At 46.9% G+C, this 21,349-nt stretch overlaps 3 protein-coding genes across 21 annotated transcripts in view; 2 read left to right on the forward strand and 1 right to left on the reverse strand.

The window, feature by feature from the left end:
• Positions 1 to 1,436, forward strand: part of LOC145527137 (membrane-spanning 4-domains subfamily A member 5-like) — a 25,654-nt gene extending 24,218 nt beyond the window's left edge. Inside the window, exon 5 of the mRNA XM_081544615.1 lies at positions 1,288 to 1,436. Within this exon, the coding sequence (XP_081400741.1) occupies positions 1,288 to 1,410 (123 nt within the window). The 3' untranslated portion in view covers positions 1,411 to 1,436. The remainder of the gene's footprint in view (positions 1 to 1,287) is intronic.
• Positions 1 to 21,349, reverse strand: part of LOC145527138 (uncharacterized) — an 86,915-nt gene that overhangs the window by 35,389 nt on the left and 30,177 nt on the right. For 4 of the 18 annotated variants that reach the window (XR_014069520.1, XR_014069518.1, XR_014069517.1 and 1 more), the window contains exons 2-4: positions 20,279 to 20,377; positions 11,817 to 11,954; positions 4,629 to 4,766 (exon numbers count right to left, since the gene is read on the reverse strand). Coding sequence is in view for 4 of the 18 variants with exons in the window: in XM_081544616.1 (XP_081400742.1) it covers positions 4,584 to 4,766; positions 11,817 to 11,954; positions 20,279 to 20,377 (420 nt within the window). In the remaining 14 variants the exon portion in view is untranslated. Of the gene's footprint in view, positions 1 to 142; positions 4,767 to 7,771; positions 7,899 to 11,816; positions 11,955 to 20,278; positions 20,378 to 21,349 lie in introns of those variants that run through there. The other 14 variants (XR_014069523.1, XR_014069527.1, XR_014069521.1 and 11 more) reach the window with 12 other exon arrangements.
• On the forward strand, positions 5,405 to 20,934 carry MS4A1 (membrane spanning 4-domains A1). 2 transcript variants are annotated; one of them, XM_081544608.1, is made up of 7 exons: positions 5,405 to 5,502; positions 13,863 to 14,036; positions 14,478 to 14,597; positions 15,755 to 15,811; positions 17,322 to 17,558; positions 18,551 to 18,652; positions 19,754 to 20,934. In XM_081544608.1, the coding sequence occupies exons 2-7, from the start codon at positions 13,878 to 13,880 to the stop codon at positions 19,988 to 19,990; spliced, it is 912 nt and encodes a 303-aa protein (XP_081400734.1). In that variant the 5' UTR covers positions 5,405 to 5,502; positions 13,863 to 13,877; the 3' UTR covers positions 19,991 to 20,934. The 2 variants fall into 2 exon arrangements, with proteins under 2 accessions (XP_081400734.1, XP_081400733.1); XM_081544607.1 differs by lacking the exon at positions 5,405 to 5,502 and having other exon boundaries at positions 13,859 to 14,036.

Raw genomic sequence — 21,349 nt, forward strand, 5'->3', positions numbered from 1 at the left:
AAGCAGCAGAAATATGAAATGTTCCTAAGATTCTGGAAAGCAAGGAGACATTCACTTATATGAAAGATGTACACACCTTAACCCAGAGAGCAGTCCGCACAGCACTGAGTCCCCTGTACATAAGGATATGTGCACAAGGATGTTTGTTTATTTTTTTTAATTAGTTTATTTATCTATTTTTTAACTTTACAATATTGTATTTGTTTTGCCATACATTGACATGAATCCACCATGGGTGTACATGTGTTCCCCTTCCAGAACCCCCCCCCCACCTCCCTCCCCATCCCATCCTTCCAGGTCATCCCGGTGCTCCAGCCCCGAGCACCCTGTATCAGGCATCGAACCTGGACTGGCACAAGAATGTTTATTGCAGCATATTTCAGAATGGTAAACACAAAGGAAAAGACAGAAAAACAAACAAAAAGCAGAAAAGAACAGAAGAGGAGAAATAAGAAATAAACTATTTCCAGTCACTAGAGAATAAAAGAATTATGGTAACTACACTGAGAGATACTGTGCGCAGTCGTGCCAGACTCTTGGCGACCCCGTGGGCTGTAGCCCGCCAGGCTCCTCTGTGCACGGGACTTTCCAGGCAAGAAGACTGGAGTGGCTTGCTATAGGTGACTTGAGAACAATTTTTCAACTTCTAGTCAAAGCATGCAGGCATACACAGTACTAATCTTTACAGACCTTCGCCGATAAAACAAGCTGTGAGCAGCCCCTGGGCTACTAACAGGCGTGTGCCCCTCTAGGTACTCTTAGTTGCCAGAATACAGAATATTTTAAAGGTCTTCAGTGGTAACGAAAGGACACAAGAAGTCACTATTAGCATTACATTAAAGAGTGTCTTTTTCTGCATGTTCCTCTTTTTCTTAGCCTGTAGGTTTTTTTCCCCTCTTTTTCTTTCCTTTTCTATTTTTGCTCCTTTTTCGTTTCTTAACCTTCTTTCTTTCTCTTTCAGCAGGCCGCTTTTAAAATATTTCTCTGTAGTGCATGTTTATGAAGTGGAGTCATATAATTTAGCATATAATTTAGAAGATAGATGCATAACTATCTCTTGCATAACTTCCTCTAGAAAAACAATGCTGTTCTACCCGGGGCTCTGCAGTGACTGCTGTGTTAAAATACCCACACGTCCTCATAACCCTCCAGCCGTTTGCTTCCACTTGAGACATGGAGGTCTCATTTCTTGCCTCACCGCTGCCCCCATCAGCATCGGAAATTACTATTGCATGAGTATTAGTGTGCTAATACTGTAACCTTTCGTATGTTTTTCTTCTGTTATAGGGAATTTTGGTTATGTTGATGGCCTTCAGCATCATTGAATTCCTCATTTCCCTGTCTTTCTCCATTATGAGGGGATCCACTGACTGTGGTGACTGTGAGGAATGGGACGGAGTAGAACTGTGAGAATAAAGGCGTGATATAAAATGTGACTGAGAGGTGAATTATGCTTGTGAGGAAAAGCCAGCAGGAACACAGATTCTTAAGGCCGGTAATTCCTTGAAGCAAAGGGGAGTGACTCAAAGGAGCTGCTTGGTGGGGTTGTGGGGGGGTGGGGAGGGGAGGGGGTCTGGGAACATCTTGGCTGATAAAACACATCCTGCCTCTTTGCAAGACCATCTCCTCCTCTCCCCAAATCACACAGACGCGGTGGTGTCACCTTCTTTGTTAGTCGTTGGTTCACTGAACAAAAGGATGGCAACGTAGGGCTGGTTGTCACCGGAACAGCAGAGAGATGAACCTGTGCCAGGGTGAACTGGGTCCACCTGGGGCTCCTGCTCCACTGCTGGGTGGAAAGATGAGTTGGCTGCAAGAATGGCTCAGCCCACAGAGTCTACACTGACCCATGTTAGCCACTTATAACAACCGGCAGGTAATGGTGGAGGCCACTACAATGTTCCAGGCACCGCGCCAAGTGTTGTAGGTGTATTGCTTATTTAACCTCACACATACAAAAAAATCTAAAAGGCAGGTTTTATATTATACTCATTTTGCAAACCCAATGAAGGTGAAGCGTACAGAGGGTAAGTCAAGTTCCCAAGGTCACAAAGTTTGCAATGGCAAAGTCATGTATCAACAGATAATCTGGCTCCAGAGCCCAAAGTCTTACTCTCTAGGCGAACACTGACATCTTTTTGATCCTTGGTCTCAGAACCCCTCGACACTCTGAAAAAATATTTGACTGATCATTACAGATTAATACAGGCAATATTTTTACTAAAATAACTCTATTTTAAAAAATAAGAATTAGTGTGGAGAGTAACACTGATATACAGTTTTGTAAACCTCTTTTTAGGGTTATGTGAGATTCTTTTATTTTTAGCTTTATTGAGTTATAGTTTATTCACCAAAAACCTGCACAGATTTAATGTGTGCATACACCCTGTACCATCACCAAGCCACTAAGCCTACCTATCACTTCCAAAGTGTTCCTTCTGTCCTTTTGTGGGTTTTGGTTTTAGCTTTAGGTTTTAGTGAAAATGCTTAATATGAGGTCCACCTTCTTAGCCTGTTTTCAAGTGCACAATACCATATTATTAACTATAAATACTCTCCTGGACAACAGATCTCTAAAACTTACTCATCTTGTATAACTTTATATCCATTGAAAAACAATCCCCATTTAATGTGACTGCACATTCAAGGGGAACTTTCAGAAACCCCAATGCACCGCATACCACCACGCACCAATTAAATCAGAATACGGTTAAGAGTCGGACGTCAATATTTTTGAAGGTTATCGGGTAATTGTAATGCAGTGCAAAACTTGGAAACTACTGCTTTGCTCTTAATGGAAGGCAGTTGGATTCTCTTAGCTGCTTTTGCATTCAAGCTGTTGTAGTATCTCATGTTCTGTAGCCTGTGGAGAATGCTGTTGTAAGTCCATGCAGAGGGGAAATAAGGTCTTAGTATTATGATGAAAATTGTTGAGGTCACAGACCTCTTACAAGGGTCTCAAGAAACTCCCAGAGACTCCCAGACCGCCCTTTGAGGACAGCCGCCCAGGAGGGTCAGGGTCTCCTCTCTGCCAGCACTCGGATGTCACTGCCACCCTGAAAGAGGCGTGACTGCCCACATTGCAGACTGAGGCTCAGAGCGCCTAACTTTCTCAGACCACAAAAGGGAGCATGATTTATTCAGGATTTCAATCAAAATCCCTAACATTAAATCCTGTTCCCTCTGCTTCTTTAGGCATGGGGAAAACAGCATGCCTGAGGAGCAAACTAGCAGGTTTTCATTTCTGCTCTAAGCTGGGAGGAGAAAGGCATAATTCGGGGGAGTGGGGTTCCGATGAAAAGTAGATGGTAGCCAATGGGGAGGGTTCTGATGGGTCGGGTTTAGGATATGTTTGAGGTGGAGAGGCCTGTCATCTAATAATAGGGCTTTTAAGTCAGGCGTTGGTTTTGACCTTTAAAGCAAAGTGACTTGAACAAATTATTTAACCTTTGTGAGCTTTAAACTCCTACATGAAAATGTAATGACACCACCTACCTAATGTGTTTACTGCGAGCCTTAAATGAAATGGGAACGGATGCTATGACTGCTTGGAACATAAGAATCACTGAGAAAATGGCGGGTTTTCTGTGAAATTTATAACTGCAGAGTCTTGCTTCCCAAGCATCACTGTCTCTTAGTCTGTGACTTGGAGTCCGTCTCCCCCGTTCCCTCTGAACTTCGGTCACCACAATTATAAAGCGGAATCAATACTATAGGTGTTACGGGGACAGTGCTTGGCATACAAGCAGATATGCAACTAATGTTATTTTTTTAATATAAAGTAGTCCCTCAAAACAGAAGGAAAGGGCTTTCATGGTAGCTCAGTGGTAAAGAATCCACCTGCCAATGCAAGAGTGAAAAAAGCCAAAGTGTTGGTCACTTAGCTGTGTCTCACTCTGTGCGACGCCGTGGACTGTAGCCCCCCAGGCTCCTCTGTCCATGGGATTTCCCAGGCAAGAGTACTGGAGTGGGCTGCCGTTTCCTCCGGCAGAGGCGGATGGATCTTGGTGGCCCAGAGATCGAATCCTGTCTCCCGCATCTCCCGCACTGAGCCACCAGGGAAACCCTCAGGCCTCATAGTCATCCACGACTCAGACCCTGGGTCGTCGCCCGCTGTTCAAGGACTTCAGCAGATACACGTAGACCCACAACCGGAACCTTAAATGGACAGGGATCTCAGGTTTCCACCCTCTTCACTCTGCAACGTCAATGAGAGGCAACCGCGTGGCTTCTACCTGTGCGAGCTTGACGGCAGCAAGTTCTCTGTTCAAACATGAGCCTGTCCCACTGAGGAGCTGCCCCCACGGTGGGGAGATGGCACTTTTTGTACATTGCCCCCAAATCAGCCTCTCCAGAATGACTTTAATTGGTTTTAATCATCTGATTTCAGATCACCTTAAAGAAAAGAGAGGGAGAAATAAAGAGAGAGAGCAAGAGGGAGGGTATGAACTGACCTGATTCAGCCGCAGGGCTGTCGTGTTTCGGCCCTTTAGACTCGGCAAACGACTACCCAACTACAGCCCTGGGTCCCTAACGAGATAAATCAATAGATGGGAAAATGGAAAAGTAAGGGAAAATCCAAACTATGAACAAAAAGGTTGCATATTGTAGGACAGAGGGTACAGTACCTTCCGACAAAGCTCTCTTTGCTTCGTCTTCCATACCGATCTGACTTGGTTTGATCCATCTTCCATCTTCCATCTCACTCTCCCGGCCTCATGTCCCTCCACCGCCTCACCTGATCTGGCTCTGGGCTCCAGCCCCTGCTGCAGAGAGAGAGGACACACGGGTACTAGACGGAGGGAAAAGGCGAGTATGTAGGTAAAGGTGCTATTTCAATGACATCCCAAAATGTGGAACTCTCACCTAAAGCTGCTGGGGACACCTTCTACAGCACCAAACAATATTTTTAGGCCATTTCTACTAAATTCAACGGGAGACACATAGGGTCCCACTAGAGCTCTGGGTCTGGGAGGCGAGGGTGAAGCGGGCACACACACCCCTTCCACTGTAAGGGCTGAGTGATCCTCGGATCGCTCTGCACGATGCCCCTTTCCCACCTACTCCCTCCTAAAAGCAAACGGAGAAAGGTAAGAGTCCTAACAGCCCATCTTGGGAGAATTTCTCGAGCCCTTCTTGCCCTTGGGGACCTACCATCCACACCTGCTTACAGGGTGGGGTACAAAGTTCTTCTAATTAAGGCAGCGTAAAGTACGCCTGGCAGTCCCCTGGGGTCTTTTTCAGGAAGTGAAACCTCCTGGTACAGCAGGAACTTTTTTGTATATCGTCCGGTTCTCATAATCGTGCATTAAACTAAAGCCATCAGGGCAGAGCCCAAGGCAGCAGAAGCCCCTGACTTCCTGTCACCTGGTGTCTCTCCGCAATCCCAGGCCTGGCCGCTCTCACTCTGCCCCTGTGTCCTGGAGAAACACGCTGGTGAGGTGAACTCGGCAGCCGGCACCCACACATCAGTCCTTGAGCCTTGCGACCTCGGAGACTCAGGTAAGGAATCCGTTTGCTCTGTTTAAGTGATTCTGAGGCAGTGATGGATAAGGCACAGGATGGTTCACGAGACAACAGTCTCAGCTTTGACTCTAGGCCTTCCTTGGTCGGGTTTTCTGGCAGGGTCATCATCTGAGAAGGGGCGATACCAAGACTTGCGGCCCACCTCTATCTTAACTGCTCTCTCTCCCAAGAATGGCCTGGGCCGGTCAACTCTGGGTCATTCTACAAAAGCAGCAGATTGCAATATGCAGATTAAAGCATGCTTGCTACCTGCTGGGTTCCAACCTGAGCTCCACCATCGACAAGTTACTAAACCTCAAAATTCCTCGGTTTCCTTATCTGTAAAATGGGGGCGATCGTAATACCCCCTGCATTATGAAGAAAAAATGAGCTAAAGTCCCATCGCTCTTAGAATGGCCTGTAGCAAGTGAGAAAACATTGTCACGGCTATTATGAAAATAACATGCCTCTCGCTTTAAATGCTTTTGTCTCCAGAGATATTGCACTCAATGTGAATAGCCTTAGGTGTTGGTAAGCCTCTCGGGCTAGAAGTTTCTGGAGGGGCTTGGTGGACAGCAAACTGAGCACAAAACCCTCCCTCAAATCCAGCAGCTGCTGGGGGGCGGGGGATGTGAGGAAGATCCAGTGAAGGCCGATGGGGAGGACTAAACCCTGCATGGTACTTCCTGGGGCAGGGGGGGATGTGAGGAGGATCCAGTGAAGGCTGATAGGGAGGACTTAACCCTGCCATGGTTCTTTCCTGTGGGGAGATAGGGGATGCAAGGAGGATCCAGTGAAGGCCGATGGGGAGGACTTAACCCTGCCATGGTACTTCCTGGGGCGGGGGGGGGATGTGAGGAGGATCCAGTGAAGGCTGATAGGGAGGACTTAACCCTGCCATGGTTCTTTCCTGAAACCACCAAGACTCCCCATAAAACGGTCTCAGCTCACTGATCAACAGGTGGGGGGATGCTTGCCTTTTAGTCTGACACCTGAGTGTGCGTAAAGCTGCTCAGGGAAAAAATTCAGTTTCCTATTTATTAGCTTATAGTGTGTAGAAGAGATCTTCCCTGTAGTTCAGATGGTAAAGAGTCGGCCTGCAATGCAGGAAACCATGCAGAAGATGTGGGTTCGATCCCTGGGTCGGGAAGATCCCCTGGAGAAGGGAATGGCAACCCACTCCAGAATTCTTGCCTGGAGAATTCCATGGACAGAGGAGCCTGGCGGGCCACAGTCCGTGGGGTTGCAAAGAGTCAGACATGACTGTAGCGACTAACACTTCTACTGCTAGTGTGTAGAAAACAGGTTCGTATGTAATCCTAGTAAAGCCCTTCTGAAAAGGAATTTACACTCCATTAGAGGGAGTAACACTATGACAAGAGAAAGATGACTTTTATTGACAAGTAAGGAATGCAGAACTCTGGGGGTTTAAAGAATCCCTGCCCAGGAGAGCCTTCTGTGTGTGTGTGCTCAGTCCTATCCGACTCTTTTGCAGCCCCCTGGGCTGTAGCCCACCAGGCTCCTCTGTCCATGGGATTCTCCAGGCCAAGAATACTGGAGTGGGTTGTCATGGCCTCCTCCAGGGGATCTCCCCAACCCAGAGATTGAACCCAGGTCTCTTGTGTCTCCTGCATTGGCAGGCGTGTTCTTTACGACTAGTGCCACCTGGGAGGCAGGAGATGTGTCCAGACCAGTGGCTTTGTGGGCAGTGGAGGGATGTGAGCTTAGGAAACCATGTTGAGATTACCAGTGTTTCTGAAAACCAAGAGATGAGCTATGCTTCTTAAGCCTAAACTCTTAGAATAAAGCAAAATCTGAAACTGTAAAAAAAAAAGTCAAGTAGAATCTGTGAGCAGCCAGGTGGAAGGTTTCTCCAGCAGGCGATGACGGATCAGAGATGAGTTCGAGTTGAGGAAAAAGCATAACTTCAGCAGGGATATAGGGAGCCTGATCTAGTAGCTTTGCAGAGGATGGATTAGGAAAGAGAGAGATGAAAGTCAGAAAAGTAAGATTTTTGTGCTAGACCAGGAGAGGAAATGAGAATCTCACTCATGGGGTGATACTTGCAGTAACCAAAAAAAAAAAGGTGGACCTGCAAACTAAGATCCCTTACAGAGGTAGAGACGGCAGGACTCGGCCACCGGTTCCACGTGGGAGATGAAAGAGCTGGAGAGGAATGTGGCTCCAGCTTTCCAAGCTGGGGTGACAGGGTTACGGACGTGAAGCTGTCTGAGGGCTGATGCCTGGCTCAACACACAGTCTTTACCTCTTGGAGCTGTCTCGCCCCCAGCTCATGGCATGCAGGACCACAGTGACACGCAGGATCATAGTAGGACCGCAGTGACACTCAGGATCTCAGTTCCCAGACCAGGGATGGAATGAACCTGTGGCCCCTGCAGTGGAAGCGCAGAGTCTTAAACCACTGGGCCACTAGGGAAATCCCTGCAGCACAGTCCTTGAAAAGAGCAGTTTCAACCGAGTGGCTCCGGCAGGACTAGCTGCCGTGTCGAGGAGTAAGTGGGCGGTGAGGAAGTGAAGGGAGACAGGAAGCGTTTAAGATGCTGGGGGCACAGGACCGGGGGCTGGGAAGTGGCTGGGGCAGTCCCGGGGTAGAGGAAGGGGCTTTGGGGTTGGGGGACACCGCAGTACCTGTTAATCGTAACAGAGGTTCTTCGTTCCGTTCTAAATGTGGACACAACAGGGGAAGGAGAGGGTGGGACGAAGGAGGTGGTAGCACTGACATATACACACGACCGCGTGTGAAACGGAGCAGACAGCTAGTGGGAAGCTGCCCTACAGCACAGGGGAGGGAGGCTGGGGGGGGGGGGAGATACGTATACGCGTGTGCACGCGGCTGACTCGTGCTGCTGTGTGGCAGAGACTAATACAACACTGTAAACAGTTATCCTCCAATTCAAAAAATAATTAAAAAAGCCCCACAGGTTCCAGTGACAATTATTCTTTGAGCGTCTTAAGCTGAAATTATCCCATGTTCTCAAAACAAAACTTTGACTGGAGAGATCAGATCACCAAGGTAGCAAGCACCAGAGCTGGGGACTCGAACCAGCAGAGCTCTTTCCACTTTATACTCCACAAACGGGAGAGGAGCCAGAGACGCAAGGACCGATCTCTGAAGAACTATCGCCTCAAGGAGAGAGAGGGGCTGAGGAGCACAGCAGAGGGAAGGGAAGTGAGACGGCGCTTCCGCAGCGGCGAGCGCAGGGCAGGCCGCGAGGGGCGAAAGGCAAAACTATTCTGAGAGGCCGGGGAGGAAGCTGAGGTAACAAGAGCCGTGCAGCTCTGAGCTTCTGAGTAAACGATGGAATCACTGGGCCCAAAAGTCGTTATTCAAACCAAAATCCACAAAGGCTGTGAGATCGTCTTCAGTAGATGGACACGGAGACAGTGTGGGTGCCGCTTACCAACCCACAAAGATCTGCAGAAGTTGCTCTAATAAAACCCAGGGCAGGGTTTGATCAGCGGAGTCCTGCTTTTGGTGTAGCTCAGTGAAAATAAAACCCTCTTATGACCACATTCTGACCAGTGTGATCAGTAACCAATACCGAGTGTACCCACTCGTCTCTGAGCCTGTGTGTCAGAAAACACACCGGTGGGGACAAAAAGTCACTGTGAACAGTTAAAGAAAAAAATACATATAGGGTAGGGCTGCAGGAATCTACAATATTCTGATGAGTGTGTGGTCTAGTTTCATATATTCCCATAGAATAAAATGAATAAAATCTTTCATTATTCAGTCAGTCTGCAATGACCTGCTATATATATATATATATATATACATATATATATATGGGCTTCTCTGGTATATAGTTATTTCCATGAAAAAATGAAGTAGCATAGAGAAACAAGTGTGTCTGTCTGTGTTTATAAATTACCATTTTACAGTAATATATGTGTTGAAGGTTTTGTAGAAATACACTTGCTGAAGTGAGACGTCATTTTAAGAGAAATAAAATCTTCCCTTCCAAAGGTCATTACTGCCATTAGTCACTGCTTACACAGCCCTAGCAGGACTTGTTTACATAAAAGGTTTATGTCACCAATAATATAGGCATAACCTTAAGCAGCTGAGAAATACAGAGAAATTAAAACAACAGTAGTCCAGTCATCTCCTTCTGTCCACATAATTGATGACCTTGGCTCTGGAGAGAAGCAAGGTAACCCTGGCTCATTCCACACTTGTTATTGTTGTTTAGGTGCTAAGTCGTGTCTGATTCTTTTGTGACCCCATGGACCCGCCAGGCTCCTCTGTCTATGGGATTTCCCAGGCAAGAATCCTGGAGTGGGCTGCCATTTCCTTCTCCAGGGGATCTTCCTGACCCAGGGATCGAACTCACACTTCCTGCTTTGGCAGGCAGGTTCTTTACCACTGAGCCACCAGGGAAGGCCCTTCCATGCTTTACCGTGGGAAAATTAACTAAGTTCTCAGAACCCCCATTTCCATGTCCGCAAAAAGACAAAATGCCCACTGAGTAGGAAAGGCGTGGGAGAGCTGGCAGCAGGCACACGATATCCCTGGCACAGGGCGGGTGCTCAGCGAGCAGCTCTTTGTGGTCCAGCCTGCGGTGCAGAGAAAAGGCACCAACCTCAGAGCCCTGGGTTTGGCTGTCACTAAGTGCGAGGTCTTTCTGGTTTTTTTAATATGTACATCATTTATTATTCATGGGAAGAAAGTCCTAGAAATATAATTATGGGAGTATGTCAATATTTTCTTTGGCTGCACCGCACACAGCCTGGGGGATGTTAGTTCCCCCAGGGATCGACCTGCACCGCCTGCAGGGGAAGCGCAGTCGGACCCGCTGGACCAGCAGGCAAATCCCAAGTGCAAGGTCTCCAACAAGGCACGTCCCCTCCCTGCGCCACAGTTTCCTCATTTGTCAAACGAACAGAATGGCTTCTGAGGTTCTGACTGGCGCTAAAAACTCTGCCTGGTGACCAGAAATTACTTTGTAAACTCCCATAGCGGTCTGTGTTGATGTATTGCCTTTTGTTGGCGGTCTTGTGGGGAGGTTTGTGGTGCAAAGCAGGTCCCTGAGACCACCTGACAGCTGGTAATCCAGAGCTGCGGCAAGCATCAGGGTGAAGTGCCCGGAGCCTCCCCTCTTCGCTTCAGCCGTGGCTCAGATATTCTGCTTGCAACTGATTTATAATCATCCAAATCCGACATTTATATGAATAGAAGGAAATGATTCATAAAGAAAAGGCTAAATTCCTGTTCCCCATGGCAGACAAAGCAGCCTGGTATCATAGATACCGTGCTGGCTAGGTCCCAGCCCTCATTTTTTTAAATTTTTATTGGAGGGTAGTTGCTTTAAAATGTTGTGTTAGTCTGTGCTGTACATCCAGGTCAGTCAGCTATCACACATACATATATCCCCCTCGTTTGGGGTTTCCTCCCCATTTACGTCACAGAGCGCTGTGCAGGGGCCCCTGTGCCGTCCAGCAGGCCGTCACAGTCAGCTGCCTCACGCGTGGCAGTGTAGAGGTGTCAGCCCCGATCTTCCAATTCAGCCCACCGCCAGTCCCCACCTTGGTGATTCACACGTTTGCTCTCTGTAACTGTGTCTCTGTTTCTGCCAAGCCCTCATTTTAAATCTCTGATGGTTATGTGACTTTGAACAAGTTACTAACTTCTCTGTGTCCTTGTACTGAAAGGCAATGTTCATCCGTCTACCCTGTGAGGCTCAGATGAGGTGCCAGACCCAGGATGTCCCTGTTAGTGGGACACACCCGACACCTGTCCTCAGCACACCCGCAGGTGCCCAGAGATAAGCACGCTGGATGGAGGGCCTCGGCCTCCAAGGCCGCTTACATGACTCAGTCAATGAGGACAAAACGAAATCTGTGTCCCTAAAGGAAGATTTCCAGGGCCCCGGAAAGGCTCCGTGGAATTCATGCCAGTAACTGACATACAGAAATGAATACTGAGGGGGATCACACGATGAAGAAGGTAGAACAGTCTTAAAATGTCAGAACTGGAAAGGGACATTCTGTTCAGCAATCAGACATCAAACCACATTTACTTTCTCCCTGTGTACGGGACATTTTCACTTATGTTAACTTACTTATTTATCACAATCTGTCTGTGAAAGGTGTATTGGTCTCATTTTTCAGATGGAAAAAAATGGAAATGAATGTTCCTAAAGGAAATCATGTTGAGAACAGGAGCAAGAACACAAGAGGCGAATGCTTCAGAACTGGGTGCTTTACATGCATTTACTTCTTCAGTTACATTCATGAAGAAACTTCTAAATCCAGGCACAATTTCATTACTTTCAAAAGGACTCACTTACTTGTCTGACTGTCCCCGGGTCTTGGGGGTGGCACGCAGGCCCCTCCATCTTCGCTGCGGCGGCGTGCGGGGTCTCTGGTGGCATCGTGCAAACTCTTAGCTGCGGTTTGTGGCTCATCCCGGAGGGGACCTGGGCCCCCTGCAGTGAGAGAGTGGAGTCTTAGCCGCTGGACTTCCGGGGAAGTCCCAGGCGAGCTTTTAAATAGTAAAGAAGAAATGCAAGGGATCGATGTTCTAGTAGGGAAAGACAATAAACAGGCAAGCAGATACAGTAACTGCTCACAGTAAGTGACCACAAAGCAGAGAAAGGGAGGTGCTGCGGGAAAGCCGTTAGGAGCACGCACTGTGGACTGAGGGCTCGGGGAAGGTTTCTTGGAGATGCTGAGGTCTGAGCTGCCCCCGGCGGAGGCACATGCTGTCGCGCCATTTAAGTCTCACTGCGACCGTATGAGGCAGGAATTATCACTGTCCCCGTTTTATGGCTGAAGAACTTGCCCAGAGTTTCACAGCAAACAGGAAAATCATGATCTGAAGCTAGGGAGTCTGATGTGTGATTCAGGAGGCCACCGTCTTACACAGAACCTTCGAGAGCCTCCCTGAGGTGACGGACTCAGGATCGCAGAGTTCGTGGGAGTGGGGGAGGCTGTACTGGCCCCTCCTGGCTGCGAGGACAGTCTTCACCGTCCTCCACCACGGTGACCCTGGCCCATCGCCACGGACAAAAGCAGATGAGCAAAGGGACAAGGACAGGCCCTTGCAAAATACATTTTCTAATATTAAAGCACAAGAAAAGCGCCCAAGGGTGACAGGCACACAGAACATATGGATTAGTGAGCATGACGTTCTCCACAAAGAAAAACCATGACCCTCGTGTGGTTGCCACGAATACTGGCAGGGATCCCTGAGCCAGATACCTGTGCATTTAAAAAACAGTCACAACCTAAAAGTTGAGAGTTTTCTTTTATTTGGCAGAAATTTGTAGGACTTAAGCCCAGGAGGCAGCATCTCAACTAATCCTGAGAGAACTGCCCTGAGGAGCTGAGGGAAGGCGCCAGGTCATTTAGAAGTCTTGAAACAAAGGGCAGGTAGCCTGAACATCAAGATGTTATTGTTAATTAAAGGAAATCAGACATTCTAAGTTAAGGAATTTAGTGCTTTTCTACGTATGGGAAGATGTGAGAGTCTGGGCTCATGGAAATGATTCCTTTCATATTGTCGTTCAGTCCCTCAGTCGTGTCTGAGCCCGTGGACTGCACACACCAGGCCTCCCTGTCCTTCACCACTTCCTGGAGTTTGCTCAAACTCATGTCCATCGAGTCAGTGATGCTATCTAACCATCTCATCCTCTGTCGCCCCCTTCTCCTCTCATCTTCAACCCTCCCAAGCATCAGGGTCTTTTCCAATGAGTCAGCTCTTCGCATCAGGTGGCCAAAGTATCGGAGTTTCAGCTTCAGCATCAGTCCTTCCAATGAACACCCAGGACTGAGCTCCTTTAGGATGGACTGGTTGGATCTCCTTGCAGTCCAAGGGACTCTCAAGAGTCTTCTCCAACACCACAGTTCAAAAGCATCAATTCTTTGGCGCTCAGCCTTCTTTATGGTCCAACTTTCACATCCATACATGACTACTGGAAAAACCATAGCTTTGACTAGATGGACCTTTGTCAGCAAAGTAATGTCTCTGCTTTTTAATATGCTGTCTAGGTTGGTTTTAACTTTTCTTCCAAGGAACAAGTGTCTTTTAATGGGTGCCGTTAGGGCTCAGACATTCACACTGCAGGGCCAGAATCACTGATGACTCTGACATCCTCGATTTACTGATAAGGCAGGAAATACTCCACTTCTCATACCTTGTCTGAGATGCTTCCCCAGATCCTGTCTCAGAACGTGGAGGGAGGCCTTGCCTCGGACCCAAGGCCAGTAGGAAGAGGCCGTGACTGCCCTCAGTGACACCCATGCAGGGAACACAGAGGAAAGGATTCAGATTCATGACAAGATGAAAGTCAGCTAACAATCCTGCTTCCTCTCATTTTATGATTCATCTTCAGGAGTCTGAGGGTGAAATGACGACACCCAGGAATTCAGTGGTTGGAGCTTTCCCAGCAGAGCCTCTGAAAGGTCCTACTGCCATGCATGCTGCTCAGAAAGTGATTCCCAGGAGGGCGCCTGCGGTGGTGGGCCCCACACAAAGCTTCTTCATGAGGGAAGCGAAGGCTCTGGGGGTAAGTCAGTCGCCCTGCATCCCACATCCTAGGGACTCTCTGGCCTCCAGAAGCAGCTGCTACGGGCCACGTACAAGATCCAAACTGACTCGAAGGCATTTGATCCAACATGAGGCGTTCTTTCCGTCTGACACAGGGGGTCAAACCAGGGAAGCACAGAGATTACTGTGGTTTACGCTCCCCCGCCCTGATCCTGGGACTTGCGCGGTTAGGGGCCTCCATCCCAGTTCATCACCTCTATCCCAGTACACCTGCCGTGGAAATGCCGGGGTGGTGGGGAAAATGAATCTGAAGAAGACAAAGGTCTTGGCCCTTTAACACTTGCTCTGGGCATCTCACACTGCCCAGCCGCTCAGGAGCCAGGGCTTCCAGGCCCCCCTCCTGCTTCCTGACTCCACGACGATTTCAGTTCCACCATCAGCGCCCCTCTCCTCCCCGCAGGCTGTCCAGATCATGAACGGGCTGTTCCACATTGCCCTGGGTGGCCTCATGCTGATCCACATGGACGTCTACATGCCCATCTGTGTAACCTTGTGGTACCCTCTCTGGGGAGGCATCATGGTGAGTAAAACCTAGTAACCTTTTTGGGGAGTGATGCAGACAAAAATGTTCAAAGAAGCTCAACGGGAATATACCAGATCACGTATGTGTTGAGGAAAGCATAGGAGTGGGGAACAGGTTGTCTGGTTAGGCTGAGTTGAGCCTGAGTCTCGTGGTTGAGTCAGTGGTCACGCTTCATGGGAATTCAGAGAAAGCGGCCCTATGTGGATGTCCAAAACGAGGGAAGACCGCTCAGAGCAGGACCTCTCCAAACTCAACGGCCGGGGTAGAGCTGGGTGGGTCCTAGACTGTACGGGCTGGTGTTTCAGAAAGCAAGAGTGGGCGGGGGCATCGCAGCTCCTCCCACCTGGCCCTTCTTCCTGACCATTCTCTTTAGTTCCTTTCTCATGTGGTGAAACAGTCCCATACGAAATAAATGCCCCTCGCCTATCAGTGGAGCAGTGACCCTCATGGCTGCTTCACGTGCAGCTTTCCAAGTCTGCAGCCCTGTGTGGGTGAGGTATGAGGCGGTGATCTGCTTATCCCCACTACCCTTTCATAGATGAGCTATGAAGACAGGCTCAGGACTGAAATTTTCAGAGCAAGGAGAGAGCGATTAGAGCCAGAGTTTCCTCCATTCTACAGCTTGAAGAGTAGACCAGGAAGACGAGAAACAACGCCCGCTTCCTGCAGCAGCCCACGGTTTACTGAGGCACCTGCTACCTGCAGGCCAAGTGCTGCTTCTGCGCCAGTTCGCTCATCATCGCCATCAGTCATTTAAAACACCGTGAACCCAAAGAACAATTCCCCAAATTAAAAAAAAAAAAAATGGAAAGCTAAAAATAAAACTTTTAAACTCACAGTGTGAGTACTAATTGACATGGAAATGTGAGTTCTGCCTCTGGTTTTACTAAATTCCTAGTCACAGATCCCCAGCTGGTTGAATGAAAGGCATGGATTGAATGTGGTTGAGCCTGAATAGTGAAGAAATATGTGCTGAAAAATGAATGAATCCATTAAAAAGGGCTGGATAGTGCAGGGAAAGCGGTTGAAAGGGTGGACAGCTTTTCCACAATCGCTTCTCCACATTAAAAGGTGACCTTCCTCTCTCCCCCTCTCCCCGCTGCTTCTCCCGTCCCTCCCCACCCTTCCCCGCCCACCACCTCTCTTGTTTACAGCACATCATTTCTGGATCACTGCTGGCAGCAGCAGAGAAAAACTCCACACAGAGTATGGCAAGTAATCGCATGTCCTCCCTTCCCACACGTCAGAGCAGCGTCTGCTTCCTCAGCTGGAAACAAGGGCCCTGGACGACCCTCGCAGTCACAGGGGCGCTGTTACCCCTCAACCCCCCAAAGTGAAAGATCCTCTATGATGCTACCGTGATTGGTTCATAAAAAACATGAAAACGGGATGTCCATGGGAACAGAATTAGAGGCAGATCGATGAAGAGCAGGCTGATGGTCTCAGGAACGAGAGACGCTGCAAGAGCTGAGATCCCTCTGAAAGTCGTGTCACTTCTCTCAGATCAGCATTGAGAAAAATGGTCTAATCAAGACCGTGATTGGCTCAAGTCTTAGTTAACCTTGAGCTGTAGCCTTGGGCAAGCCAGCTTCCCCCTACGTACCTCTAAATTTTCACCTATAAGATGGAGATAATAGTCCTTGCTACTATCTGAAATTGTCCTGAGGATAAAACACAGTAACATATATGCAGGATAAAATATATGAAGGTGCTTCAGAGTCTATAAGGAGCTAGAGGGGTCCTGTTCATATAACCCCTCAGGACACATTTAGACCCAGGTAGATCCCGATTCTCCACAGGGCACGAGTTTACCAGCAGGCTTCCTTCTTCAGCTTTTCCACACTTACTAAGCTCTTACTAATTTAAGTCACTTCCAAAGTCCATGAGGAGACTGAGATGGCTCCCCTCTAGAGGTGGCCTGACAAACTCACTTTGTGGGGAAAAAAGCAACTGTTTATGACGATGAAGTTGTATTTAAAATACAGCCATTGTACTGACTTGCCATGTAGGTCATACAATCAGGGATGAAATCTGTGTGTTGTAAGATAATCATCAGTAACCCCACATCATTATGGTATTTGTTGCATAAATCTTCCTGTTTTTGACCTTTCATCATCCCTGCAAGGTGGCAGGACACACTGACATCCCCTAACCTGGCGCTACCCAGAGACGTCAGCCCTAAGAGCATTTGCTTTGAGAGATGGCTGACCGGGGCTGACCGCAACCTGGGTCCACAGGGAAGGAGAACGTGTATCACTACTTGTGCGTTTCCCCCGATGGTACAGACCTAGAGGGGCCAAGCCGCTCTCTCCCTGCCTGCACCCACAAAGCACCCTGCTGCACTGTGACATACTCTGAACACTACTTACTTCGCTCACTCAACAGCTGTGCACTGTGCTGCTAGGGTTCCGGGGAAGGGAGGGCGCGGGCAGCTAAAGGAAGGACAGGGATCGCTTCTAGAACATCTTCTTGATGAACTGATCGGATGGTGGTGGCATAAACGAGGTGGGGAGGACAGAGGAAGGGACAAGGTGCAGACAGGAAGGTGTTTATTTTACAGTGAGAATGAGACTAAAAACAGCCAAGAGAAACAGGACTTAGCAGGACTTAGATGGAGCACCTTTATGAGTCAGGAAAATAGGATCTGGAACTCTGTCCTAGCTTATACTGTCCAACTGGGAATTAGACTCAATTAATAAATATCTGTGTCTCTTATTTCAGGTCATGGGGAGAGTAATAATGAACTCTTTGAGCCTCTTTGCTGCTATTTCTGGAATAATTTTTTTGATCATGGACATATTTAATATGACAATTTCCCACTTTTTTAAAATGGAGAATCTGAACCTTATTAAGACTCAGATGCCATATATTAACATAAACAACTGTGAACGAGCTAACCCTAATGAGAATAACTCTCAGTCCATGGAATATTGTGCCAGGATACGGTTTGTGTTCTTGGTAAGTATGAAATTGGATTTATTTTCGGAAAGGAAGTATGGCATTTTTCTTATGATCACCAACTCTGGATCCAGACTGTCTGTGCCTGCTACTGATTGCATATATGGTTTTGAGCCAGAATTCTAACCACACCACACTGTGTCTCATTTTTTTCCTCTGTAAAATGGGAGATGGTAACAGTATTTATAGAACTGTTTTGAGGGATGAGTTAACACATGAAAAGCACTTCGAACAGTGTCTGGAGTGCTCGCTTCGGCAGCACATATACTAAAATTGGAACGAACAGTGTCTGGTACCCAGAAAGTGCTATTTAAGCCTTTTAACATTTATTAGTATTATTAATGGAACTAATATTTATTTTTTTTAATTATTAAGATGAACATTGAAGAACCTAAGTTGTAATGAATGTCATTTGCCTCAAGGGCTTCCCAGGTGGCTCAATAGTAAAGAATCCACCTGCCAATGCAGGAAAGGTGGGTTCGATCCCTGGGTCTGGAAGATCCCCTGGAGAAGGAAATGGCAACCCACTCCAATACTCTTGCCTGGAAAATCCCATGGACAGAGGAGCCTGGTGGGTTATAGTCCATGAGGTCATAAAAGAGTTGGACACGACTTTAGCAACTAAAACTTCACTTCATTTGAAGGGAAAAAAAAATACATCTCCCAGGTGTGGAGAGACTTCCTTGGTGTGATACTATACTACCTAAAGCTGGATACAGTTTAACATGGAACTCATATTAAACCGTTCTTGCCTAAATGGAATTGATTCTTCAATTAATTATTACTGCGTTACTTTCGGCCAACAACATACACTCTCTGTTATGTGCCAGGAGTGGTACTAAGGGTTAGGGTTATGCAGACACTAGCATTTCTCACAGTTAGTCACTATTTCCCTAAAAAGCTGACCTTTTAGTCAATGATCATTTACTGTGCATTAACCATATTCTCGTATCTTCATTAGTCATTTTCACCCTCATTTTTCTGTTCTGCAGAGCAATTTTGCAGTGATGATGATCTTTGCCTTCCTCCAGAAACTTGTGACAGCTGGCACTGTTGAGAATGAATGGAAAAAAATATGCTCCAGACCCAAAGCTGTAAGTAGAAGCTGTGCTATTCACAACCTCCCTTAGGAAAGTCTCACCTGCAAAAAAATCATTTATGGAGAGCATAATCTGATGAGTCTGGAGCATCATGAAAAATGATTCTGGCATATTTCTGGGAAGCAGAAAATACCAGTAATATTCAGTGTATTTGTTTTGTGAAATGGCTGACCGGGGCTGACCGCAACCTGGGTCCACAGGGAAGGAGAATGTGTATCACTACTTGTGTGTTTCCCCCGATGGTACAGACCTAGAGGGGCCAAGCCGCTCTGTCCCTGCCCGCACCCACAAAGCACCCTGCTGCACTGTGACATACTCTGAACACTACTTACTCCATTTACTCAACGGCTGTGCACTGAACGTCTACTAGGACTCCCAGGGTGGGGATGGGGGGCGGGTCGTGGCAGTTAAAGGAAGTACAAGGATCCTATGCCACGTGCATCCTCTTCCTAACCTTGGACTCTGCTGGACTTCAGTCATGCCTCTTGACTTCAGGTTTCCGTACTTAATGTAGAAAAGCAGGATGGATGAAGGCTGATTAAAGCCCCCAGTTCTTCCAAACCCAACTTCTCAATACTCCCTTCTCCCCTCTTCTTTCTATCTAATCTCTCTTCCAAAACAACAGCTTCAAAGAGGCCCTATGGTTGAGAGAGATGAATATCCCAGGGACAGATCAACTATCAACCGCTTCAGAACCATAGGATGTCAGCTTTGCAATCGAGTTTAGAAATAATTGTTAATGCCTTCATTTTGCAAGTTAGGAAAACAGGATTAAAGACAGCAAGTTAATACTTTCCTGAGGTTATCTCCAATAACAGCCAATCAAAACTGAAATATAAATTCCTCTATTATTGCAGTGTTCTTTCCCAAACACTGTGAGTTCATTCCAGGTAAGGTGGCAAGTACTTGCTGGCCTTGAGGATAAGCCTTGATAAGTGGTTTGGTAAGGATCTGAACACCCGGGAAACCAATCCTGGTATGCAGAAGCATTTAGAAAACAGCATAAAAACCAGGAGATATTGATATCTGTGCAGATTGTTGAGAAATGTGCCAATGATAAAAGTCGAGAAAAGTTTGCTCAATTTTGTGTTCCAGAACATCATTCTCCTGTCAGCTGAAGAAAAAAAGGAACAGGCGATCGAAATAAAAGAAGAAGTGGCTGAGCAGACTGAAGTGGCTGAGCAGATTGAAATATCTTCCCTACCAAAGAATGAAGAAGACATTGAGATTATTCCAGTCCAAGAAGAAGAGGAAGAAGAAGCAGAAATGAACTTTCCAGAGCCCCCGCAAGATCAGGAAGACTCACCAATAGAAAACGATACTGTTCCTTAAACTATTTCTTTTCTTTTTCTGTTTTCTTTTTTTCTTTAAGCATAGTGTTCACAGCTTCCCAGAGACTTATTTACCCGCATTTCTGAAGGCACTCTGCACATGGCCTCCACGTCTTTCTCTGGTCTTTGCATGGAGTGACCACAGACAGCTCCCTTCTCCCCATCCTCATTCAGAGCATGAACACAGGCCACTGCAGCAGACTGGATCGTCATGTTTCTCGCTTAGGACAGCCTTCTTATATTGAAAAGAGAGAAGTCTGAATGAGGGCTGCAGAATGTGATTTCTTACCGGCTTGGCCCTTGGATAAGGTGTAGCAATAGTAGTAGTCACAGCAGCAGTAGCAGCAGCAGAAGTTTTTTCATTTCTTCTCTCCGCAATAGGCAGACTCTGTATCAGATGAAAAATGTAAGTGACTGCTCCATGCCATTCTTAAGCTATCTTTGATTTCTTCCACATCTACATTTTTTGTGTGTATGTGGAATCTCTTTTGTACCACTGTTTTCAGGAAAGTAAAAACTAATAATAATGAGGTAGTAAAGAACCTATTCCATCTGTCTTTCTATGGGCTGACACTGTCGCCTCTGCGTCTCACTGGAGGAGCTCTAAGTGGCCAGTCCTCAGCCCTGCCCTTCTACAAACAGCACCGCTTATACCTGGATCTGTCTCCTTCCGTCTTAACTTTTCCTAACTCCTCTTCTAGGCTCTTGGTTGCACTATCTACATACTTTTCGCCTTTAGGCAAGAGAAGAAAGAATGATTGAAAAAAGTGCCATAATGAACCCCCAAATCGCAAAGGATAATCAATGCTTTGTACAGTGTTTTCCAGTTCACAAAATATTTTATCAAATAATTGTAATTGATCTTCCATGATCAAGGGAAAAAATTCTCTGTTTTACAATGTTCACACAGTAAGTAAATAAATCAATGTAACTTGTCAATAGTCACAGCAAGTAATTTTGAGAGTCTTATTTCGTACCCAGATCTTCTTATTCAAATGCTATAATGCTTGGAACAATGAAATTGCCTATCCAGTGTCTATGTAAGAGTCAAGTCAACAGGTTTATCAAGCACCTGCTCTCTGACCAGCAAGAAAGAGGTGTTGAGAAAGACACAAAAGAGTCAGAAATCATGTTTTACCCCTCGGGGACAAAAAACTTAAGCATTCACAATCTTCAGAAACTCATTAACATACAATTAGCTGTCAGATTATAAAATGCAGACACTAAGTGCTAGAGACATTCTGAGGAAGAAGATCATGCTTGAAAATAACACAATTACTGACAATGCCAAGTCTCAGGGACTGTTCACCCTGCCGCTAGATTCTTATTCATATTCTGAGAGGCTACTACCCTACACAGA

Source organism: Giraffa tippelskirchi, chromosome 11, assembly GCF_054371585.1.
Source record: "Giraffa tippelskirchi isolate mGirTip1 chromosome 11, T2T-mGirTip1v1.2.pri, whole genome shotgun sequence".
Lineage (NCBI taxonomy): Eukaryota > Metazoa > Chordata > Mammalia > Artiodactyla > Giraffidae > Giraffa > Giraffa tippelskirchi.